This window comes from Propithecus coquereli, unplaced genomic scaffold, assembly GCF_000956105.1.
Source record: "Propithecus coquereli isolate 6110/MARCELLA unplaced genomic scaffold, Pcoq_1.0 Scaffold120, whole genome shotgun sequence".
NCBI lineage: Eukaryota > Metazoa > Chordata > Mammalia > Primates > Indriidae > Propithecus > Propithecus coquereli.
Window position 1 is genome coordinate 5,456,829 of NW_012136081.1, and position 20,093 is coordinate 5,476,921.

At 45.7% G+C, this 20,093-nt stretch overlaps 2 protein-coding genes and 1 non-coding gene across 4 annotated transcripts in view; 1 reads left to right on the plus strand and 2 right to left on the minus strand.

The window, feature by feature from the left end:
- Positions 1-14,760, minus strand: part of PPP6R3 (protein phosphatase 6, regulatory subunit 3) — a 183,351-nt gene extending 168,591 nt beyond the window's left edge. For both annotated transcript variants that reach the window (XM_012665606.1, XM_012665608.1), the window contains exon 1: positions 14,670-14,760. The gene's annotated coding sequence lies outside the window, so the exon portion shown is untranslated. The remainder of the gene's footprint in view (positions 1-14,669) is intronic.
- A 166-nt stretch (positions 14,761-14,926) lies between these two features.
- LRP5 (low density lipoprotein receptor-related protein 5) overlaps positions 14,927-20,093 on the minus strand; it is a 123,138-nt gene continuing 117,971 nt past the window's right edge. Inside the window, exons 24-25 of the mRNA XM_012664840.1 lie at positions 15,732-15,815; positions 14,927-14,986 (exon numbers count right to left, since the gene is read on the minus strand). Of these exons, the coding sequence (XP_012520294.1) occupies positions 14,927-14,986; positions 15,732-15,815 (144 nt within the window). The remainder of the gene's footprint in view (positions 14,987-15,731; positions 15,816-20,093) is intronic.
- On the plus strand, positions 15,278-15,350 carry TRNAA-AGC. The gene has a single exon. It is a non-coding gene; the product is annotated as a tRNA-Ala (tRNA).

Below are 20,093 nucleotides of genomic sequence, written 5' to 3' on the forward strand. Positions count from 1 at the left end.
AGCATCTCTAATCCAAAAATTCAAAATCAGAAATCGTCCAAATACGGAACCTTTCTGAGCACTGACATAACAGCACAAGTAGAAGATCCTACACCAGACCTTGTGTGACGCATCACAGTCAAAAAAACAGTTTGTTCTGCATCCCCAAGAGGAAAAAGACTCTCTCAGCACCCTTCATCTGCTGTTGTTTAACATCTGATAGAAGTATTGTGGTGATGCTACTGTGCTCCTTAGTTACCCTGAACACATTAATTTTTTACTGTATTAATGGTGTGTCATATTTTTTACTGTTAAATACTTACGTGTGAATAAGTGTTAAGGAAATGATTGCTTACAGGTAGCCTATAAATTCAAAATTAGGAATGACAGTGACACCAAGCAACCACAGACTGTCCACATGGATGGCTGAGATAGTGACATCTTTGCTTTCTGATGACTCAATGTACACAAATTTTGTTTCATGCATAAAACTATTAAAAATATTGCACAAAATTACCTTCAGGCTATGTGTATAAGGTATATATAAAACATAAGTGAATTTTGTGTTTAAGTTGGGTCTCATTCCCAAAATATCTCATTACGTACATGCAAATATTCCAAACTCTATTAAGAAAATCCAAAATCCAAAACACTTCTGGTCCCAAGCATTTCAGATAAGGGAAGTCCAACCTGTAATAATAATGCCTAATTTGTGGGATTTTAAGAGCAATAAAATGAAAATTAGACAAAAGAATATAAATTGAGAAGGGGTATAAGGTTCTTATAAGGGTGAAGATATTAACTTTACGCTCAAAGTTAAATATGAAATTCCTAAGATCACCAACAAATGTATAACTTCTGTACCACTGGGTTTGTATATAGGAGGTAGGCAGGAATAAAGGAAAAAATCCTACAATACATAAAGTAAAAAAGGAAAAAGAATATGAAAAAAGCCAAGTTAGAAAGCACAAAATAAGAGAGTAGAAATAAACCAAATATTTCAATCACAATTAACTTAAATGGACTAACTCATCAGTTTAAGAGTCAAATTATAAACCTCAATCTAGCTGTGTACTTCTTTCAAAAGGCACATCTAGGCCACAAAAAACCTGAAAGTAAAAGGGCAGGCCGGCACAGTGGCTCACGCCTGTAATTCCAACAGTTTGGGAGGCTGAGGCAGGAAAATCATTTGAGGCCAGGAGTTCAAGACCAGCCTGAGCAACATACCAAGATCTTGTCTCTACAAAAAACTTAAAAATTACTGCCTGGCGTAGTGGCTCATGCCTGTAATCCAGCATTCTGGGAGGCCGAGTCGGAAGGATCCCTGGAGGGCAGGAGTTCGAGAACAGCCTGCAGCCAGCCTATGCAAAAGCAAGACTCTACGAAAAATAGAAAAATGAGCTGGGCATGGTGGTGAGCACCTGCAGTCCCAGCTACTTAGGAGGCTGAGGCAAGAGGATCACTTGAGCCCAGGAATTTGAGGTTGCTGTGAGCTATGGTGATGCTATTACATCTCCCATAGGTAACAGAGTGAGACCATGTCTCAAAAAATAAAAAAATAATAATAATAAAAATAAAAAATTAAAGTAAAAGGGCAGAAAAAGATAGAGCAAGCAAACACTAACCAAGTCACTTGGCACAGCAATAAGACAGCTGACAAAATTACTTTAATGGAAAAATATTACTAGAGACAAAGATTTACAGAATGACAAATTGTACAAGTCACAGGCAATTTTAAAATTCTAAACCTACAGGTACAAAGCAAAAACTGAGAACTACAGAAATTTGACAAATCTCCCATCACAGAAGGTACAGATGCTCCTCAACTTACACTAGGGTTATGCCCCAATAATATGTCCCATGGTAAGATGAAAAATTGTAAATTCAGCCACTGTAAATCCAGATGCTCCTCAACTCACAATGGGGTCATATCCCAATAAACCCACCATAAGGTGGAAAAATCCCAAGTCAAACCATCTTAAGTCAGGGACATCAGGTATTGTATTTTAACAACATCCCACTCCCACCCTGTAAATGACAGAAGCAGACAAAACTAGTTAAGAATACCAGTTTGAATGAGAACTGAATTGATGTTTCACCTAATAGACATGGAAAAGCCTCATCTTAAAATTGGAAACACACATTCTTTTTACATACACAGAGAATAGTGATAAAAATCTGCACAAACTAGACACCATTAAAAGAAGACTCAACAAACTTCAAAGAATCGAAATCACATTAGACCACATTTTATTAACACAGCTTAAGTTTGCAATCAATAACAAAGATTTTAAAAAGACACGTACACCAAGATTTTTCAATATACCTTCTAAATTGTAAGTCAAAGAAGAAATCATAATTATAATCTCAATATATTCAGAACTAAAAGATAAAAATTCTACATAGCAAAACTTGCGGGGTATAGCTGAAGTCGTACTAAAAGGAAATTACTACTTTATTTAAATATGTATGCACATGTAAGTATATAAAAAGGTTGGAAATTAATGACCTAAACTATTATTTTAAGAAATTAAATATTAGTGACCAATTACAAATATGACAGAGATTCAAAAGATAATGTTAGGATTTTCTGCCAATGTTAGAAAATGTTGATAAAAACAAATTTTTAATGTAAATTACCAAATGTAACTCAAGAAAAAACAAAGATTCTAAGGATCCTCTAAATACTAAAGCATCCAAATAAGTGATTTAAAAATCTGAGACAGAAAACACCAGGCCCTGATGGTTTTACAGGCAAGTAAAAGATAATTCTAATTTTACATAAACTCTCAAGGGAGCAAAAATAAGGAAATACTACAGCTCATTTTATTAGACTATAATAATCCTGATAATAAAACTTATCAAGGTTGATACAAAAAAGGAAAATTATAAGCCGAGCTTACCAATGAACATGGATACACAAATCCTGAGATAGTAGTAAGGCAAAAACTGAAAAAATACAGTCCTTTTCCAAAAAAAGACAAAGTCAGAATCAAGCTAGGTTTATCCCAGAAAGGGTAGATTAATTTTTATCTTCCTTAATTTGTTAAAAGGGGCGGGGGTGGGGTCGTAACCACACATTTAATGGTGAAAACTAAAAGCATTTCCCTTAAAAGGAGGACTAGTAACAATGATGCCTGCCACTACCATTTATATTCTCCATTGTCATGGTTGTGCTAAGCAGTAAAATAAGACTAGAGTAAGATATAAAGGGTAAAGGGACTGGAAAGACATTAACTGTCATTATTCAAAGATGAGATGATTATCTACATAAAAACCCCCAGAAGAGTCCACAGGTTAATTTACTAAGTTAGAGAAGTTACTGCATATAGAGTCAACTGCGTTTCCATTTATCAGCAAACAGAAAATTTAACTTTAGAAATATCATTTACAATAGCAACAAAAACTGTAAGATACCTGATACAGTTTTTTTGGGCATTTGTCCCCTCCAAATCTCATGCTGAAATCTGATCACCAACGTAAGAGGTGGAGCCTGGTGGGAGGTGTTTGGGTCATGGGGGCAGTTCCCTCATGAACAGCCTGGTGCCATCCTCTTAATAATAAGTCCTCACTCTGTTAGTTCTCAGGGAGAACTGATTGTTAAAAAGAGCCCACCACCTCCCAGCCACCGTCCAGGAAACTCCACGTGTTCAGCTATCTGGAAGCTCCCAGAACCCAGTCTTGGGGTTTTTACAGAAGCTTCATTACTCGGCCATGGCTGATTACATCACTGGCAGCTGGTGATCACTTCAACCTTCAGCCATTCTCCCCTCACTGAAGATTGAGGGTGGGGCTTAAAGTCCCAACCCTCTAACCAGGCTTGGTCTTTCCAGTGACCAGTTCCGAACCTTAAGCTACCTAGGGGAGGGCCAGCCATTAGTCAATTCATTAGCATACAGAAAGACACTTATCATTTTGGAGATTTCAAGAATTTTAGGAGTTGTATGCCAATAAACCAACTGAAATACCAAATATATATTTCACAATATCACAGGACACAACACAAGTGTTCATCAACTGAGGAAGGGGTAAGTAAAATGTGCTGTATCTATATGGTGGAGTATTACACAGCAATTAAAAGCAGTGAAGGACTAAAACTGATACAAGCTAAAACATGGATGAGCCTTGAAAACATTATACTAAGTGCAAAAAACTAGTCACAAAAGACCACATACTGTATGATTCTATTTACATGAAATGTCTAAAATAGGCAAATAGGTACAAGGTTTTTTGGGGGGTGATGAAAATGTTCTAAAGTTAGATCGTGATAGTGATCACAATTCTGTGAATATATTAAAATCCATTCAACTGTACACTTTAAATGGGTGAATTGTATGGTAAGTGAATTATATTGCAATGAACCTACTTTTTAAAAAACCCCGGCCAGGACAGTGGCTCACACTTGTAATCCTAGCCCTTTGAGAGGCAATCACGTGAGCCCAGGACTTCAAGAACAGCCTGGGAAAGGCTGAGCCCCCATCACTACAAAAAAATTTAAAAAATAAATGTGCAGTGGTGCATGCCTGTAGTCCCAGCTACTTGGGAGGCTGAGGCAGAAGAATTGCTTGAGACCAGGAGTTGGAGGCTGCAGTGAGCTATGGTGACACCACTGCACTCTAGCCCAAGAGACAAAATGAGACCCTGTCTCAAAAATTAAAAAATAAAATAAAATAAAAAATAAAAACCCTTGCTATGAAGTCCTATAAACTAAAAAAAGAAAAAAATAAGAATCCTGAGATATAAGTTCATACCCACCAAATTGGCAAATAGAAAATAGTCTGACAATACCAAAGGTTGGCAAGGATGTAGAGCTGGTAGGAGGGACAGTCACACCTATTTTGGATGACAATTTACACTATCTAGTATACTAAAGTTGAAGGTGGACATGTCCTACTACCCTGCCAATTCTCTCCAAAGTTCATACGCTGGAGAAATGTTTCTGCACTTGTTCAGAGCAGCATTCTTTCTTACTGGAAACAATCCTATTCTTCATGATAGGACAAAGAATAAAATGAGAAATACTCAGCCTGAAATATAACACAGAAGTGAAAAGGAACAAACAAGCTACTTGCATCAGTGTGAACAAACCTCCCTATCTGCATGTCCTCACTTCCCTCCCTTCCCAGCTTTAACTCCATTTCCCACCATTAAATCACTCCCTCGACCCTCTCCTGCTTTGCCATTTTTGCTGAGGAAAACCACAACCCCAGTTAAACGAGGCACTGCCTACTCTGCTTCCAGGAAAAATAACAGAACCATGCTGTTTTCAGTTAAACTCAGGCTGCTTCCCTCAGGGAGGCCATTCCATGCTGCTAATCCATTCTCACACACTCTTACCTTCCCGTGGAACATTTCCTACTTCCTCCTCTTTCCTCACACCCCACCAGCCTCAACTCTCCCTCATTCTCCCTGACTGTTGAGAACTTCTTCCATTTCAGAGGAAAAAAACAAAGAAAGAAGAAAATGTCCATATGCTCCCACTATCCCATCTCCTCTACTCTGCTCTCCCTCCTTACCCCAAGGAAGAGCCCATGGATGCCAATTCTTCTTGTGGGCACTCAGTCCCACTCCCTGTTGCCAACCTGAGAACATGGCTCTGGCAAGGAAGGGTCACCTCTCCTGCTTTTGCAAGTTGTTCATTCTCTAGAGAATCATTTCCCACCAACATTACAAAAATGCTGTGATTTCTCCCCTATCAACAAAACCATAGGATCCCAAATCTCCCTTCATCACTGTGGCAAATCCCCATAACAGAGTTTTCTCTATGTGCCTTCATCTTCTCAGTCTTTCAGGAATGCTCCCTTCCAGGCTATTCTCACACCACCACATTGGAATTTCTTGTCAAGGTGATCGGTAAATTCTGTGCTGCCACAGCCATGGGAGGAGTCTTGGCCCTCATCTCACCTGACCTTACAATAGCAGCATTTGGCTGAGGATCCCACGCCCTCCTGGAAGACAATACTTTCCCTTGGCTTCAAAGATGCCACCCTCGCCTGGTTTTCCTCCTCCTCAGAGGCTGCTCCTTCCTGACCTCCTGACTTGGGGCCTCACTCCTGCAATGCTCTCACTCAACCTCCCACTGTTAAGTGCCATCTAAACACTGGAGACTCTCACATTTCTATCTGCAGCCCAGAATGAACTCCAAATGCCTCAGTCCTACAAACCTCCAGTCTGCTCTCCAAAAGCTTCACAACTGAACATGTCTAAAACCCAAGTCCTGATCTTACTTCCACAGCCTGCTCCTCCCATAGTCTTCCCTTTCTTCATACATGGCAACTCCCACAGCAAGCAAAAATCCTGGTATCATCCTTCACTCCTCTCTCACACCCACGTCCAATCTGCCAGCAAATCCTGTCTGCTCTCCCTTTTCAGGAAGGACCCGGAATCTAACCACTTCTCACTACCACCCCTGTTCCCCAAGCTGCCATTAGTGCTCTGCTGGATCACTGCCATAGCCTCTAGCCCCCTTCCAACCGCACAGGGACAGCTATTCTTAACACAGCTTCAGGGGACTCTTAGAAACCAGATCATGTCACACCTCTGCTCAAAACACAAAATGACTTCCCATCTCACCAAGAAAAAGATAAAATCTTAACAATGCCTGTGTGACCTACCATCAACCCCCGAACCCAACCACCTACTTTCCTCACATTGGCCTCTCTACTGTCCCTCAAGACGGCAGGCACACCCCCCTCTTAGCACCTTGTCCTGCTCCATGCTGTAATGCTCCTCCACTCCCTAGCCCTGTGGCTAGCTCCCTTACCTCCTGTTCAAAGGCCCCTTTTCAGAGTGGCCTACCCTGACCACTGTACTTCAATCTGCAAACAGCCCCTTCACCCATGCACCCACTTGCCAGCTTTGCTCTTCTCTCTGTTTGTATTACCAGATGGCTACTGTATCTTTTACTTATTTGTTAACTGTGTTTCCCCCACAAAAATGTAAGGTCCATAAGGGCAGGGACTTTCGTCCCCTTTGCTCACTACTAACATACCTGGCACCAGAACAATGCCTAAGACATAATAAGTACTCAAAGATTTGAATAAATGGATCTCAAAATCAATGTGAGTGGGGGAAAAGAAAAGACACAGAACAAAATGATTCAACTTACATAGTTTAAGGACATGTAAAACTGAAGTTATATAACGATGCATTCATTGATGGCAGTATCACAAAGTAAAGCAGGAAAATGATACATGGGGGCGGTGAGAATGAGGGGAGTGGTCAGGGGAGGACGCACAGGGAGCCAAAGGTATGGCAACATTCTACTTCTGATGCTGGTTAGTGGGTACGTAATTGTCAGTTTTAATGTTTAGTAATACCTATACATATACTGATATACACTCTTTCAATATATCTCATTAAAAGTTAAAATAAAAAATAGATTAGAGCAGGCACTGGCAAACTACGTCCCACAGGCCAAATTCAGCCCTCTGCCTGTTTTTGTAAGTAAAGTTCTACTGGATGACAGCCACCTTCATTTGTTTACATATTGGCTATGGCTGTTTTCACATTACAAGAGCAGAGTTGAGTAGTTGCAGAAATCTTTTAGCCTGCAAAGCCTAAACTATTAATATTTACTAACTAGCCCTTTACAGGAAAAGTTTGCAGACCCTCAGTAGAGTTGTCTGGCTATAATGTGGAATTTGTAAAGAAATTAAGTGCAAAATCAAAAAGATCCAATCATCTGTTAACATACATTGATCCTTCAAGGCATATGTGATTATCCACAGTATGTTGAAAAATATGGTTCTATATAACATGTGAGACTCCATAGCAAACGAAACTACCTTTATAATGTCCTGAGTGCCAGAAAGAAACAGATTTTAAAGACGACTGTTTTAGAAAGCAAACTGCAAACCTCAAATTTATGATCTCTAGTCTAGCCAAAGAAAGGATTATGTTATATATGTTTTATTTACATAAATGTGAATATTATCACATTTTTGTACATGAGACAAATATAATCCAACTTTGGAGGGAAAAATTTGCATATAAACACTAACTCTATAATATCCCCTCACCCCAAACGCCATCACCCTGCACTTCCCCAGAGCAGCTATTTAGCCCTCAAAGCTCTATGATCCCATAATATTTCATTTCTCTCCTTCAGGAAATTCACTGTACTTTACAGTTGTTTCTGTCCTTATTTTTACTGTTATTGAAAAGAAAATAAATAACAATAATATAAATATTAATCTGTGCCGGACACTGCGCTAAACAGTTTACATTTAATATTCATTTCACAAATAAAGATACTATGGAACCGAGATGTCAGCTAATATCAGGATCATACAGCTGGAAAACTGTGTGAGCCAGAACTCAGCTATTTTAGATCCTGTACACTCTTGACCACCACAATATATTCTGAATTGAGGACAAAGACCAGGTACTAATCTGTGAAAACTCCCTTAACAGCAAAATACTATGCCTATGATATGTGCCAAATAGTTTGTTAAATCCATCTAAGGGTATAATAAAGCAAGAACAAGAAGGCCACAATGGAAGGGCGAAAGGGGGAGTCATTCAAAACGTGTATCTCTATGTCAACAAAAGGAAACCAAGAGACACTGTCCCCTCATCTACTACATAGTGACAAAAAACTGACATGTACTACCACCATAAGGGAACAATTCAGAAGCTAACTATTTATGATTAACTCTCAGTGAGATCCAGCTGTGATGTCACTCTTGAAACAAACAGCACTTAAAAACTGTGGTCTAGTGGGGTCACCACAACCCTAACAATCACCAGGAACTGAGATTTTGCCACTGCCTCTGGGTCCATTCTTCCAAATGACCTAAATTTTTCTCTAAGAATCAATGACCTCTAAGTTCTCTTCCAGTCCAAAACTATGATTCTCACGAAAGGAAGCCCCAAACGACAAATCAAGTCAAAAGTTAATTTTCCTCCTGCCACTGCCCCAATCTGGGGACTGAAAGCCCAGCCAATTTCGCCCCCCAACCATGGAGCATGCCTTAGTGGGTAGTGTAACCTGCCCTGATGAGGGTCTCAGAATGCAATGTGTTCACAGGCAGGCTATCCATTCTCGTCTTCTCAAAGTGTGTCTGCCACCAGTATTCTTGCTCAGATTTACATCCAGGTAGAGAGAACCTCAGGCTCGAACCAGCAATCCCACACAGCTTTCTCCAAGTCCGACTCAATCTTCAGTCATACTCCTATTTCTGCAGCCTTTTTAGTCCTGCTCTCCAATGTTCCTAAAAACAATCTTTCATTCATCTTTCTTTTGGACCATCAGATTTCATGGCAGTAAACCTCTGGGGTGTACAAATCATTTCAAATCAATATATATACCCACTATAGGAAATTTTGGAACTAATAATACCCTAGTTTTCTCCACAGTTGCTGAGAAGTACAAAATCAGAGTCTCCTTATATCTGTAAAAAGATGTTCAGGATGTATCAAACTTTAGTTGTATAAATTCAGTCAACTTCTTCAACAGTACATCTGAAACAGGTCAACACTGACCAGCCTCTACTAAGGTAGTAAACAGCCTCTACTAGGGGTAAAGCCAGCTCTTGGCCAAGTCTGTGACATGAAAATGTCCTAGCTAGGCATAGAGGTAAGAAGCATTTTCACATACTGCCAGATGCCCTTTTACTTGTTTCTTTACCATCTAGCCAATCTACTTGGTATCCAGATGTCAGTCTATAATCTTTCAAAAGCCGAAATACACTGAGTATTGATCTGACTAGTAACTATCTCCCTCCCCATAAAGCAGAACATAGCGGGTGGGAGGGAGGGGGGCTCCCATGACAACTAAATCTAAGCCAAAGTCAAATGGTCACAAAAACAAATCTCCAGTCAACCTAGATCCACACTGCAGCAGAAAAATAACAACAACAACAAAAACCATTCCCACTCAAAGCACATCCACTTCAAGGATGCTTCAAGATATTTGGCAAGAACCTACAGCAAGAACCTACATCAAGCCTCTGTTGAGTCTGGAACCACAGAGTCAGTGTTTCAAATTTGACTGACAACAACCAATGTGTATGGAATAATAAATAATAAACATCAATCCTATTTGTCATGACAAAACAGCTTCGCCAGCATGGGAAGAATGGCACTGCTTTTTAAAAACCTCAAGCTTAAGGAGGCAAGTCAATGTAACCATTTAGTACAAATGAGTAACAAAGGTATAACTATTTTATTCTTTTGCAACACTTCTGAGCTCTCCACCACCCAAAGTTTAAACAAAGAAGCCAACCAACTAGAAAACAGCTTTCCTCCAAGGCCTCTAAGAGACTGCTTGCTTACACTAGGTACAATTCTAACAAGCTTTGTCAATTGGTCTCTTTTGTAATTGCTTGCCTCTCCCTCTAGACTGCAAGTCCTTAAGGGCCTGTTCACCAGTGAATCTCTAATACAGTTCCTGGCAGAGTAAGGACTCAATATATTTGCTCATCAAATAAATGAAGATTAGAAGTAGATGGGGTCTCTTGTAGTTCTCAACATAGCTACAGACTGAATTTCAGGGTCAAGAATCAGAAAATGCCTCCATGATCTTCTGCACTTTATATGTCCAGATACTAACATTTATTTGTTGAAATTTTGTGTAAGTTTTCATACTAACATTCTTGCATTCAATAAACTAGATAATCTAGATTTTAAGTATGAGCAAGAAAAGGATCTCTGCCCCTTCTCTCTACTATTGCACCTCATCTTCCCAGGAGGTAAGAACACTCTCCCATTTGGATCCAGTGTCCAGGGTACAGAAGGGTCCCCTTAAAGGTTGAGCATACCATATGCGTCTCCTGCCCTGCAAGGGCAGAACTGGTAAACTGATCCAGAGCTAATTCTCTGGGAATAGGTAGGTCTTCATCAAAAAATAATTAAAAATAAAAAAAAGTTGAAGCTGGCATCTAAAAACAACTGAGCTGACGGACAAGACGAGGGCAAAAGATACAAAACTCAAAAATTACAGTAGTATAAGGTTATTCAGCACAGAAGCAAATAGGTAGGAATTCTGCTAAGATTCTGCATGATAAGGTAACGTATTTTCATGAGGTAAAGGTAAAAAAAAAAGTTTCTAAATTACTTTCTAAAATCAATTCATTTAATATTTTTTTAAAAAAACTTCAGTCTTCAGGCACCTGAAAAATGATGTTAAGTACACCATCTCTCCCCACTACTAATAATCTCCAATGCAGGATTTAGGTACTGCAAAGACAGAGTTCACAGATCACCAGAAGGATCCTTTAACTCACAAACCATCCCTAAAATCTATGGTCTAGAACAGTGGCTCCAAAACTCAGCTACACTTCAGTATTGTCTGGGAATCTTTTTAAAAACAGATTCTCAATCCCACCACAAATATCCAGAAGTGGAGTCCAGCACCCATGGTCTTAAAGTATACCAAATGATTCCAACGCAGGCCAGTCTAGCATCCATCTAGAGCAGAGTTTCTCAGCCTCAATACTGTTGATATCTGGGGCTGAACAATTTTGTTGTTTGGGAGGGGGAGTGTCCTGCACAATGTAGGACGTTTAGCAGCATCCTTGGCCTTTATCCTCTAGAAGCACACTAGCCACCCCCAGAGGTGTGACAGGCAAAAAAGTGGACATTGCCAAATGTGTGGGGGAGTGGTCACCCCCAGCTGAGAATCCCTGATCTAGAATAAATCAAAATCCAATCACTTGAAGTTCTGTTAAGAAAGGAAGGAAGCCAGGTGTGGTGGCTCACGCCTTGTAATCTCTGCAACTCTGGAGGCCAAGACAGAAGGGCTGCTTGAAGCCTGGAATTCAAGACTAGCCTGGGCAATGCAGCGTGAGCACGTCTCTAAAAAAATAAAAAATATTACCCGGGTGTGGTGGCACATGCTGTAGCTTTAATCTCAGCTACTCAGGAGGCAGAGGCAGGAGGATCACCTGAGCCCAGGGGTTCAAGGCTGCAGTGAGCTATGATCGCCACTGCACTCCAGCCTGGCTGACAGAGTGAGACTGAGTGTCTTAAAAAAAAAAAAAAAAAAAAAGAAAGAAAGAAAGGAAAGAAATATGAATGCTGCTTAAAGCCAAGAGGCCACGTCTATTATTCAGTACATCCTGAGAAAAAGTAGCTAACACTACTCAGCCAATGGGGCTTAGATCTTGACTCATAGGGACCAAAGCAGACTCTTGTGCTTTTTATAATAAACTCAATGCAGAGCTTTAGTTGAGCAGATAACAGCTTCATTTTCACTATCGTTTACTCTTCTTAAGTGTAGTAAAATATTGTAGACACTTTAGACCAATACACACACACAGAGGGTGCCTCTCAAATACCAAAAACATAAAACAGCAAGATACAAGTTTATCCTAGAAACAAACTGAATACTGATCCTGACGAACACTGTTTTAAAGAGATGCTTGCTTGTAATAAGCACATTATCACATTATCTTTGTAGCAAATAGATGCAAAAACTTAACTTAAAAAGCTAAGCAACCTCACCCTATCTTCATTTTATTAATATTCATTTTCTGCTTAGCTATGGGCTGATTCTCAAATTCTCAATTAGTTGATTGAAAATACCAAATTTTTGTTTGTTTAATTTCGTTTTCTATACTTTACACAAAGTCTTCTAAACGCGAAACAATCTTCTTCCCGTCCCTAAGTAAGTTCCACCAGCAAGATGCTCATTTCTACTTAAGACTAAGTCTGTCAAAATACATTTCCCCAAAGCAACAAAGCAAGCCATGTCCCAAGCAAATACAGTAATACCAAGGGAAGGGCAAGCATGGTTTCATGAACCATGGAGAAGAGCACACAGGGTAGGCCTTAAAAGACTGCGTTTATGTATGAGTGAATGGCATTTTTTAAATATTCTGGACTCCCTGACCAGACATAATGAAGCGCAGAATAGCTTCCAAAGCATCCATCCAGGACAACAGCTATTTCCCAAACTATCTTTGCTGAAGCATATCAAAATACACAGTATCCTTTCAATCTTCAACAACAACCAGGAGCACACTAAGAAATCCTGAAGTTACGGATTTGGGGGCCAATCAAACCCAAGAAGTAGTAGCCAAAAGGACATGAGTAACAGTCCTACTTAAGCTCCTGATGGACTTTTCTGTATTTAACCACTTGTTTAAACAAAACATTCTGAGGTATCACCACTAACTAATTACTCTACCAAATGTATGTAATTTAATGAATATTCAACAACCTTGCTCCTGAAAAAATAATTTCCAGTTCACTTCATCAGCCCAAGTAACTCTTAAACACACAGAGCTTTCTAAAGAGTCACCAAGACACAGGGCTTAAACACTCATCTGACTTCCCAATAGTATCCACACACTTAAAAATCAAATTTAAATTAGTAACAATAGCCACAAATTACTAAACTGATTCTACGTGCCAAGCACAGTTCTAGCTGCTTTACACGTAGTAACTCCTTTGTCCTCACAAACTTATGGGGTAGACACTATTATCATTCCCATATTACAGAGGAAGCAGAGAGACCGAGTAACTTGCCCAAGGTCACGAAGCTAGAAAGCGGTCAAGCCAAGATCTGAATCCAGGCCGTCTAACTCCAGAGTAAAGAAGACTCAACCACCACCACCAACTCGGTATCATACATTTGCTGAGGCACATTTCAGTGGTTGGAAATCTGCAGTCCCTATCCCACTTGATGCCTATCTGCAACATGACCTTGCAGACAAAATCAAAGTAAACTTTACATTCGTCAAGTGGGACAATATCAACATTAACAAGTGCTGTGAGAACGAAAGGAAACAATTACCAAGTTCACGCTCCTATAAAAGCAAAACATCCCTCCCCACAGACAAAATGTTAAGTGCCAGAAAAATGGCATTAAGTCATGAGGTTGAAACGTTAGGGCACGGAGATACATCCAAGGACTCATTCCGTCCACCTCCAACTAAAAGTCCAAGTTGTGGTCAAAGCAAGCAGGCGCGCAGGAAGAAACACCTCCGAGTTAAGAGAGAACGGGCTTCTTTAAGAGGGAGGTACTTTAAGCCACAAGAAGGACCACCTCTCTGGCTCAAATACACCAGGGAGGCATCTGAGACCAAGTCTACGTCCGAGCCACAACACCGGAGTTAAAAAGATCACTGGGCAGGCTACTGAAAGACTCCGAACCGGTTTGTGTGTATTCTGATGACTCTGCGGCGAATTAACAGAAACCCACAAAACTTGTTTCCCGGAGAAGAGTCCAACAATGGCCTTCGCGAATTTCTACGACGAGTTGCTGCTTCAACTTGATACGCGCCCCGAGGCCCCGGAGAAGTTGTCCGGGAGCCGGCAGCCAGGAGGCCGAGCGGGAGCGGGGCCGGAGCCCCGGCCGGGGCGGTGGGCGACGCTGCGGGCTGCGGCTGGCGGGGCGGAAAGGCTGGAGCCGGAGCAGGGGCGCGTCTAGCCGGCCTGCCCGCCGCCGAGCAAGGCCGCGGACGTCAACGCGGCGCAAAGTTCGCCGCCCCGGCCGCGTCCCGCCGCCGGCGCCGGCTCCGGCCGGGCCCCGAGCTGACAGGAGCGAGCGGGGAGCGGCCGGGAGGGACTCGGCGCCGCGCCTCCCGGGCCCGCGGAGCAGCGAATTCCGGGGGGGAGGGGAGAGGGGCCGGGACGCTCTCTCCCCGCGCCGCCGAGGCCCAGACGGAGCGGCCCCGCCGCCCGCCCGCCCACGCGCCCCACGCACCCCGCGCCGCGGCCTGCCCCGCCGCCCCCCTCATTACCTGGAGGTGCCCACAACCCGCCGCTAGTTGCGCTCAGGCGGGAAACGCGCTCACCGACACCATCAGCGAAGCGCCCAAAATGGCGGACGTATCAAGCAGGCCTTGAGTTCCCCCCACCCTCCCTTTGGCCGCCTCGCAGCCAATCGTGACCCTCCCCTGCCCCCAGTCCCACGCTCATTGGACTTCCTCGCCCGCCTCCTGCAACCTATTGGATCGACCAGCGGCTCCCTTGCATCCACTCCGATTGGCTCACAGGCCTAGTCAGTCAAGCGCGAGAGGCGCATTCTTTTCCCATGGACTTGACGGATCCGGAACCTCTAGGACCCGGAGACAGAGAAACAAATCAGAAACCGGGAGAAACCTAGCTGGGTTCCCCCTACGCCGTAGCAACAGCAGGGCGTCCGCTTGACGGACGCTTCAGACCACCAATCCAAGCGACGAATGCTTTTTAAGCTATATTGAGCCAAACCAATCATGGCCATGGAGCCGGAGCTGCAAGGAAACCAATGGGGTAGCGGGACGGCCGGCCAGGCGGGGCGGAGGGCCGCGAGGAAACCGGTGATGACGTGTGCCACAATGCGTGCCGGTGGCGGAAGTGAGCTTGAGCTGGGGAATTAGCTCAAATGGTAGAGCGCTCGCTTAGCATGTGAGAGGTAGCGGGATCGATGCCCGCATTCTCCACAGCTGAATTTTGTAAGAGGAGTCGCTGGTCGTGTGGCCCCTTTACCCAAATAATCGGGTAGCTGCTCCGGAAATGAGGGTCAAGATGAGAGGAGTCCCTGGTGTCCCTACCTGCGCTCCGTCAGGGAGCGGGAAGATAAATGCCCGTGTCTGAGACGCTATCCCTTTTGTCTTGGGGGGAGGATTCGCACACCAGCTTCCAAATGCTCGTCTGGGCTCCCCCTCCCCCGCCCCAGCTGGTCCGGGACACCAAGATAGCCCACCTTGTGCCTCCGTACTAATAACTTACTTTATTTCCAAACGGATTCGCAGCGCCTTTCGGAGTCCCATGAAAATCAACACGAGGGCAGAAGTTAGAAGCAGGCGGAGAAAAGGACAAACCGGGTCAGCCTCCAGCGACACAGTGACACGAAGCCGGCGTTGAGGCTGCTGCAGAATCGCACACCCGGGGTGCGCCCGAGCTGTCTGCGGGCAAGAGGGCGCCCTTTACTGAGCACCCGGTATGTGCCCGCGCTGCGGCCCGAGGGGCCCCAGGGACTTGGGGAACATCAGGTGACAGTAAGCTAAAGTCATTTCACTCCCAGGACAGAGAGGATAGAAGCGTGAGCCCTTGGCTTGAGGTGTCAGAGAGGGAAACTAGCACAGAAGCCCCCAAGGTGGAGCTTTGGGGCACTCGAGAGGCAGGCGTGGCTGGGGCATGCTGAGAGAGGAGGGGGCAGAGGCAACTGAGTCATGCAGAGCCTTGAGGGACAGTGCCACCATGCCAGTCCCTGATGCTCGGACCTCAGAGAGGGGGCTCCAAGCAGGGAAGCTGTGAGGTCTCTCAAGCTGGCTCCAGTGGCGCTGGCTTGGTCAGGGACAGGCACTCCTGCTCAAAGAGGGCACAGTATGGTTACTGCGTGGCTTCCCCAGGCCCCTGGGAAAAGTGGCAGAGCTGGGCCCCTGGGGATGGGGGTGGGGTGGGGGTAGGACCTGCCGAGGTTGGCACCTGGCTGCCTTCCAGATGCTCAGCAGCCCTCTGCACCCCCAGCCCCACGCTTTGCACAGGCCCCAGTCGGCCTGAGCTGCCCCCACCTTACTGACTGGGCACCTGCCCCCGCCCCCAGCAGAGCCTGTTCCTGGAGGAGACTTTCTAGAAGGAATGCATTGCCGGTAGTTCCAGAACAGCAGCATCATCCCCATTTAGGGGTGGGGAACCTGTGGCCTTCTGACTTCAAGATTGTTCTTTTTGAAGCACCAAAGGAGCCAAGAAAAGCTTCATCTTTGTCTGCTTGCACCCCTTTTGATAAAAGGATTTATTCTGTAAAGTTGGGATTCAGTCAAAAGGCCACACTTACGGACCTAGAAGGCCACATGTGGCCTTAAGGCCACAGGTTCCCCACCCCAATTTGACCCTCTGTATCTGCAGGTTCCATGTCTGTGGATTCAACCAACCCCAAATCAAAAATATTTGAAAAAAATTAAAAAAATAATACAGCTGACATGGTGGCACACGGCTGTCATCCCAGCTACTCAGGAGGCTGAGGTGAGAGGATCACTTGAGCCCAGGAGTTTGAGACCAGCCTGGGCAACTTAGTGATACCCTCATCTCAAAAATAAATAAATAAATGAATATCAACAGTAAAAATAATATAAATTGTTTAATACAGTATAGCAACTATTTACATAGCATTTACATTGTATTAGGTATTATAAGTAACCTAGAGATGACTTAGAGTACACAGGAGGACGTGTGTAGGGTACATGCAAATAGTCATGCACTGAGAGATGTTTCAGCCAATGACGGACGGCATGTGTGACAGTGGTCTCGTAAGATTATATCATATTGTTCCTGTACTGTGTCTCTGTTTAGGTAAGTTTAGATACACAACTATCTGCCACTGTGTCCCAGTGCCTCTCGTATTCAGCGCAGCCACGTGCCGCACAGATTTGCAGCGCAGGAACAACGGGCGTGCGGCGGGCTCTACCCTCTAGGTTTGTGTAAGTACACTCTAGGTTGTTCACACAGCGGTGAAATTGCCTAATGATGCCTTTCTCGGAACATATCCCCAGCATTAAGTGACACAGGACTGTGCCACACCATTTTATATAAAGGACTTTAGCATCCTGGGGGGCCTAGAGCCAATCTCCCACGGATACGGAGGGACAACTGTACCTGCCAAGCTGTGCCCGTGCCGTGGAAGGTCCCCGCCTCTAGGGAGGCGGCAACCCAGGGCAGGTGTTGCTCACGTTGACCTGCTGCTCAGGGAAGCGAGAGGCCTCGCCCAAGGCAGCACAGCCAGCGGGGAACACAGGCCAGGTTGAAACCAGCGGGGGTGCTGGGGCAGAGGGTTAGGGAGGGGCACGTAGGCAGGCAGCCTGGGGCAGGGCGGGCGGGCGTGCCTCGGAGGGAGCTGCAGAAGCGTGGTGGAGTGAGCACACGGGGGAGGACAGGGTCGCGGTGCTCACAGGGGAATTGCAGAGGCCTCGGAAGACAGGCAGAGGCACTTGGGGTCTGCGCTCAGACCGGGGGAGCCAGGGCAGGAGAAGGGCTGCCCACACTTTAGAAAGGACAGGCTGAAGCAAGATCCGCAAGCAGCAGCAGTAGCGCAGGGTCAGAGGGGACGCCCGAGGGGCTGGACTAAGGAGCCCCGAGACAGGCTCCTGCCTGTGAGGGAGGCTGGGCCGTTGGCAGGAGGGGGAAAGAGACAGAGGACGTTGGACCGGAGAAGGAGGTAGAGGTATGGGAATCTGAGAGAGGACCCCAAGAGGAGGAGCCAGTGAGGGGGTTCCTTCATGAGGCCACAGCCTCTGATCTGAGGGTAAGGTCCAACAAGGCTGTCCCCATCCTGTGAAGAGCCAGCCACAGGACCCAGAAGGAACCCTGCAGAGACTGAATGGGACCCAAGCCCCACCCAATTTCCTGACCACCCAGATTTCTCAGGGACAAGACCTCCCACATTGGCCACACCCAGGTCCCCAGTGGCCTGGCTGGCAGGGGAAATGCCCAAGACAGGGCCACATGGACTTTGTTGGGGGAGGGGGGGCGATGCTGCGTCAGTGGCCGGGACAGGCAGGAAGCTCCCGCACCCATCCTGGGCGGGGCGGGGGCGGCTGAGCTGAGCAAAGGGCAGGGAGGGAGCCCGTTACAGGGCTCGGTCAGGGCTGACAGACACCTGGGGAGTAGCGGCTGTCACTGCAGAGGTTTGGAGGGAAGGTGGAAGCCCTTCTGGCCACAGCGAGTAGCACCTGATAGGCAGTAACATTTATTGGATAAAGGAATGATTAAACAAATGAATGAAAACAATTCTGGCCTTATTTCTTTTTACCCAAGCCTCAGTTTCCTCCACTACATATATCTGCCTAGCTGGGCTGTTGTGAAGTTTAAATAAGAGAGCTTAATTTCACCCCCTCATTGAAGACACAGCTCAGACACAGCCTCCTCCAGGAAGCGCTCCCTGCTTTCCCCTCCGAATATGATGCCCCGTCTGGCTCCAGGGCATCCCAGTGCTATGCTTCCCCCGTGGCTTTGGAAACTGCCCCATATCTCTGGATTTGGAGCACCTTCAAGGGAAAGGCCACACCTGACTTACATGCTGGGTCTCCATGCGTGTAAGTGGCTTAAGTGCAAGGCTCTGCATGCAGTAGGTGCTTACTGGAGGTTAACGGATTTACTCGGCATGTGGTAGGTGGCCTGCAGGTTAGCTCCTCACTCCCCCTAGCCGATGGTGTGGGCAGGAAGGGTCCAGCAGAGAGGCCTCTGGCCACCAGACCGAACCCCTAGCCACACAATGGCTCCAGGGAAGGGGGGAGGGCTGCAGAAGGTGACTCGCCCTCCCTGGGCCCACACGGGCGCCAGGGGCCAGCAGCCCAGGCCACTCCTCCCCTGACCCCTAGCAGGCCCTCTCAGACTGCAGGTCTGGCTGGGCAGAGTAGGGGTGCTCATGGGGGATCCCCCACAATGCGGCTGCTGCTTCTGAGTCAAAAGTGGCCTCCACTAGGTTATTCAGGTTGACACCTGTGCTGTCACGAGCACCGCGGGGTGCGTGGCCCCACCTGGAAGATCAGGAACCCTGAGTGCCTGGGAGACCAGCGCCCCTGCAGGCAGCTCTGTGGCAGGTGGCAGGAGACCCAGTCTTTGGGCCTAGGAGCTTTGGTGCCCCTCTGGCTCTGCTGGTGTTAGCAGTGTGACCTGGGGCTAGTCTGTCACTTGTCCAAGCTTTAATAGGTCACAGCTTCCATTTGCCAAAGACCTGCTACTAGCCAGGCACTCGACTGAGCAGGTCTTTTTCACAGACGTTATTTCGCGGAATCCTCACCAGGGCCCCTCAGGAGCAGATGGGCCAGGTGGGTGCAGCGCCCGTCTGTACCGGGGCCTGGGGCCTAGGTCCCCGCCCCCGTCATCTGCTCTCCGTGCCAGCGAGCGGGCCCGTCTCCATCGCTGCCAATGCTGACCCCTCACCTCGGGACTCCTGGGCAGTCAGGGTAAGGGAGGTGACTCCTGACGGTCTGTCACAGGAAACCGGGTGCCATCAGGCCCATGTGCCCACACGTTCCTCAGCTGTCCCCTGGTCATCAGGATCCCCATGTGTTTCTGGTGTCCCCCATCCGTGGAGGACATCTAGCAGTTGGTCACGCACAAGACTCTTCTCCCTCAGCTGCTGGTCTCGGGTCATTTTCGGGGTCCCATTGGGAAACCTGGAGGCTCACTCAAGGCATTTCTGCCAGATCCTTGTATTTTTCTTTTTTTTTTTTTTTTTTGAG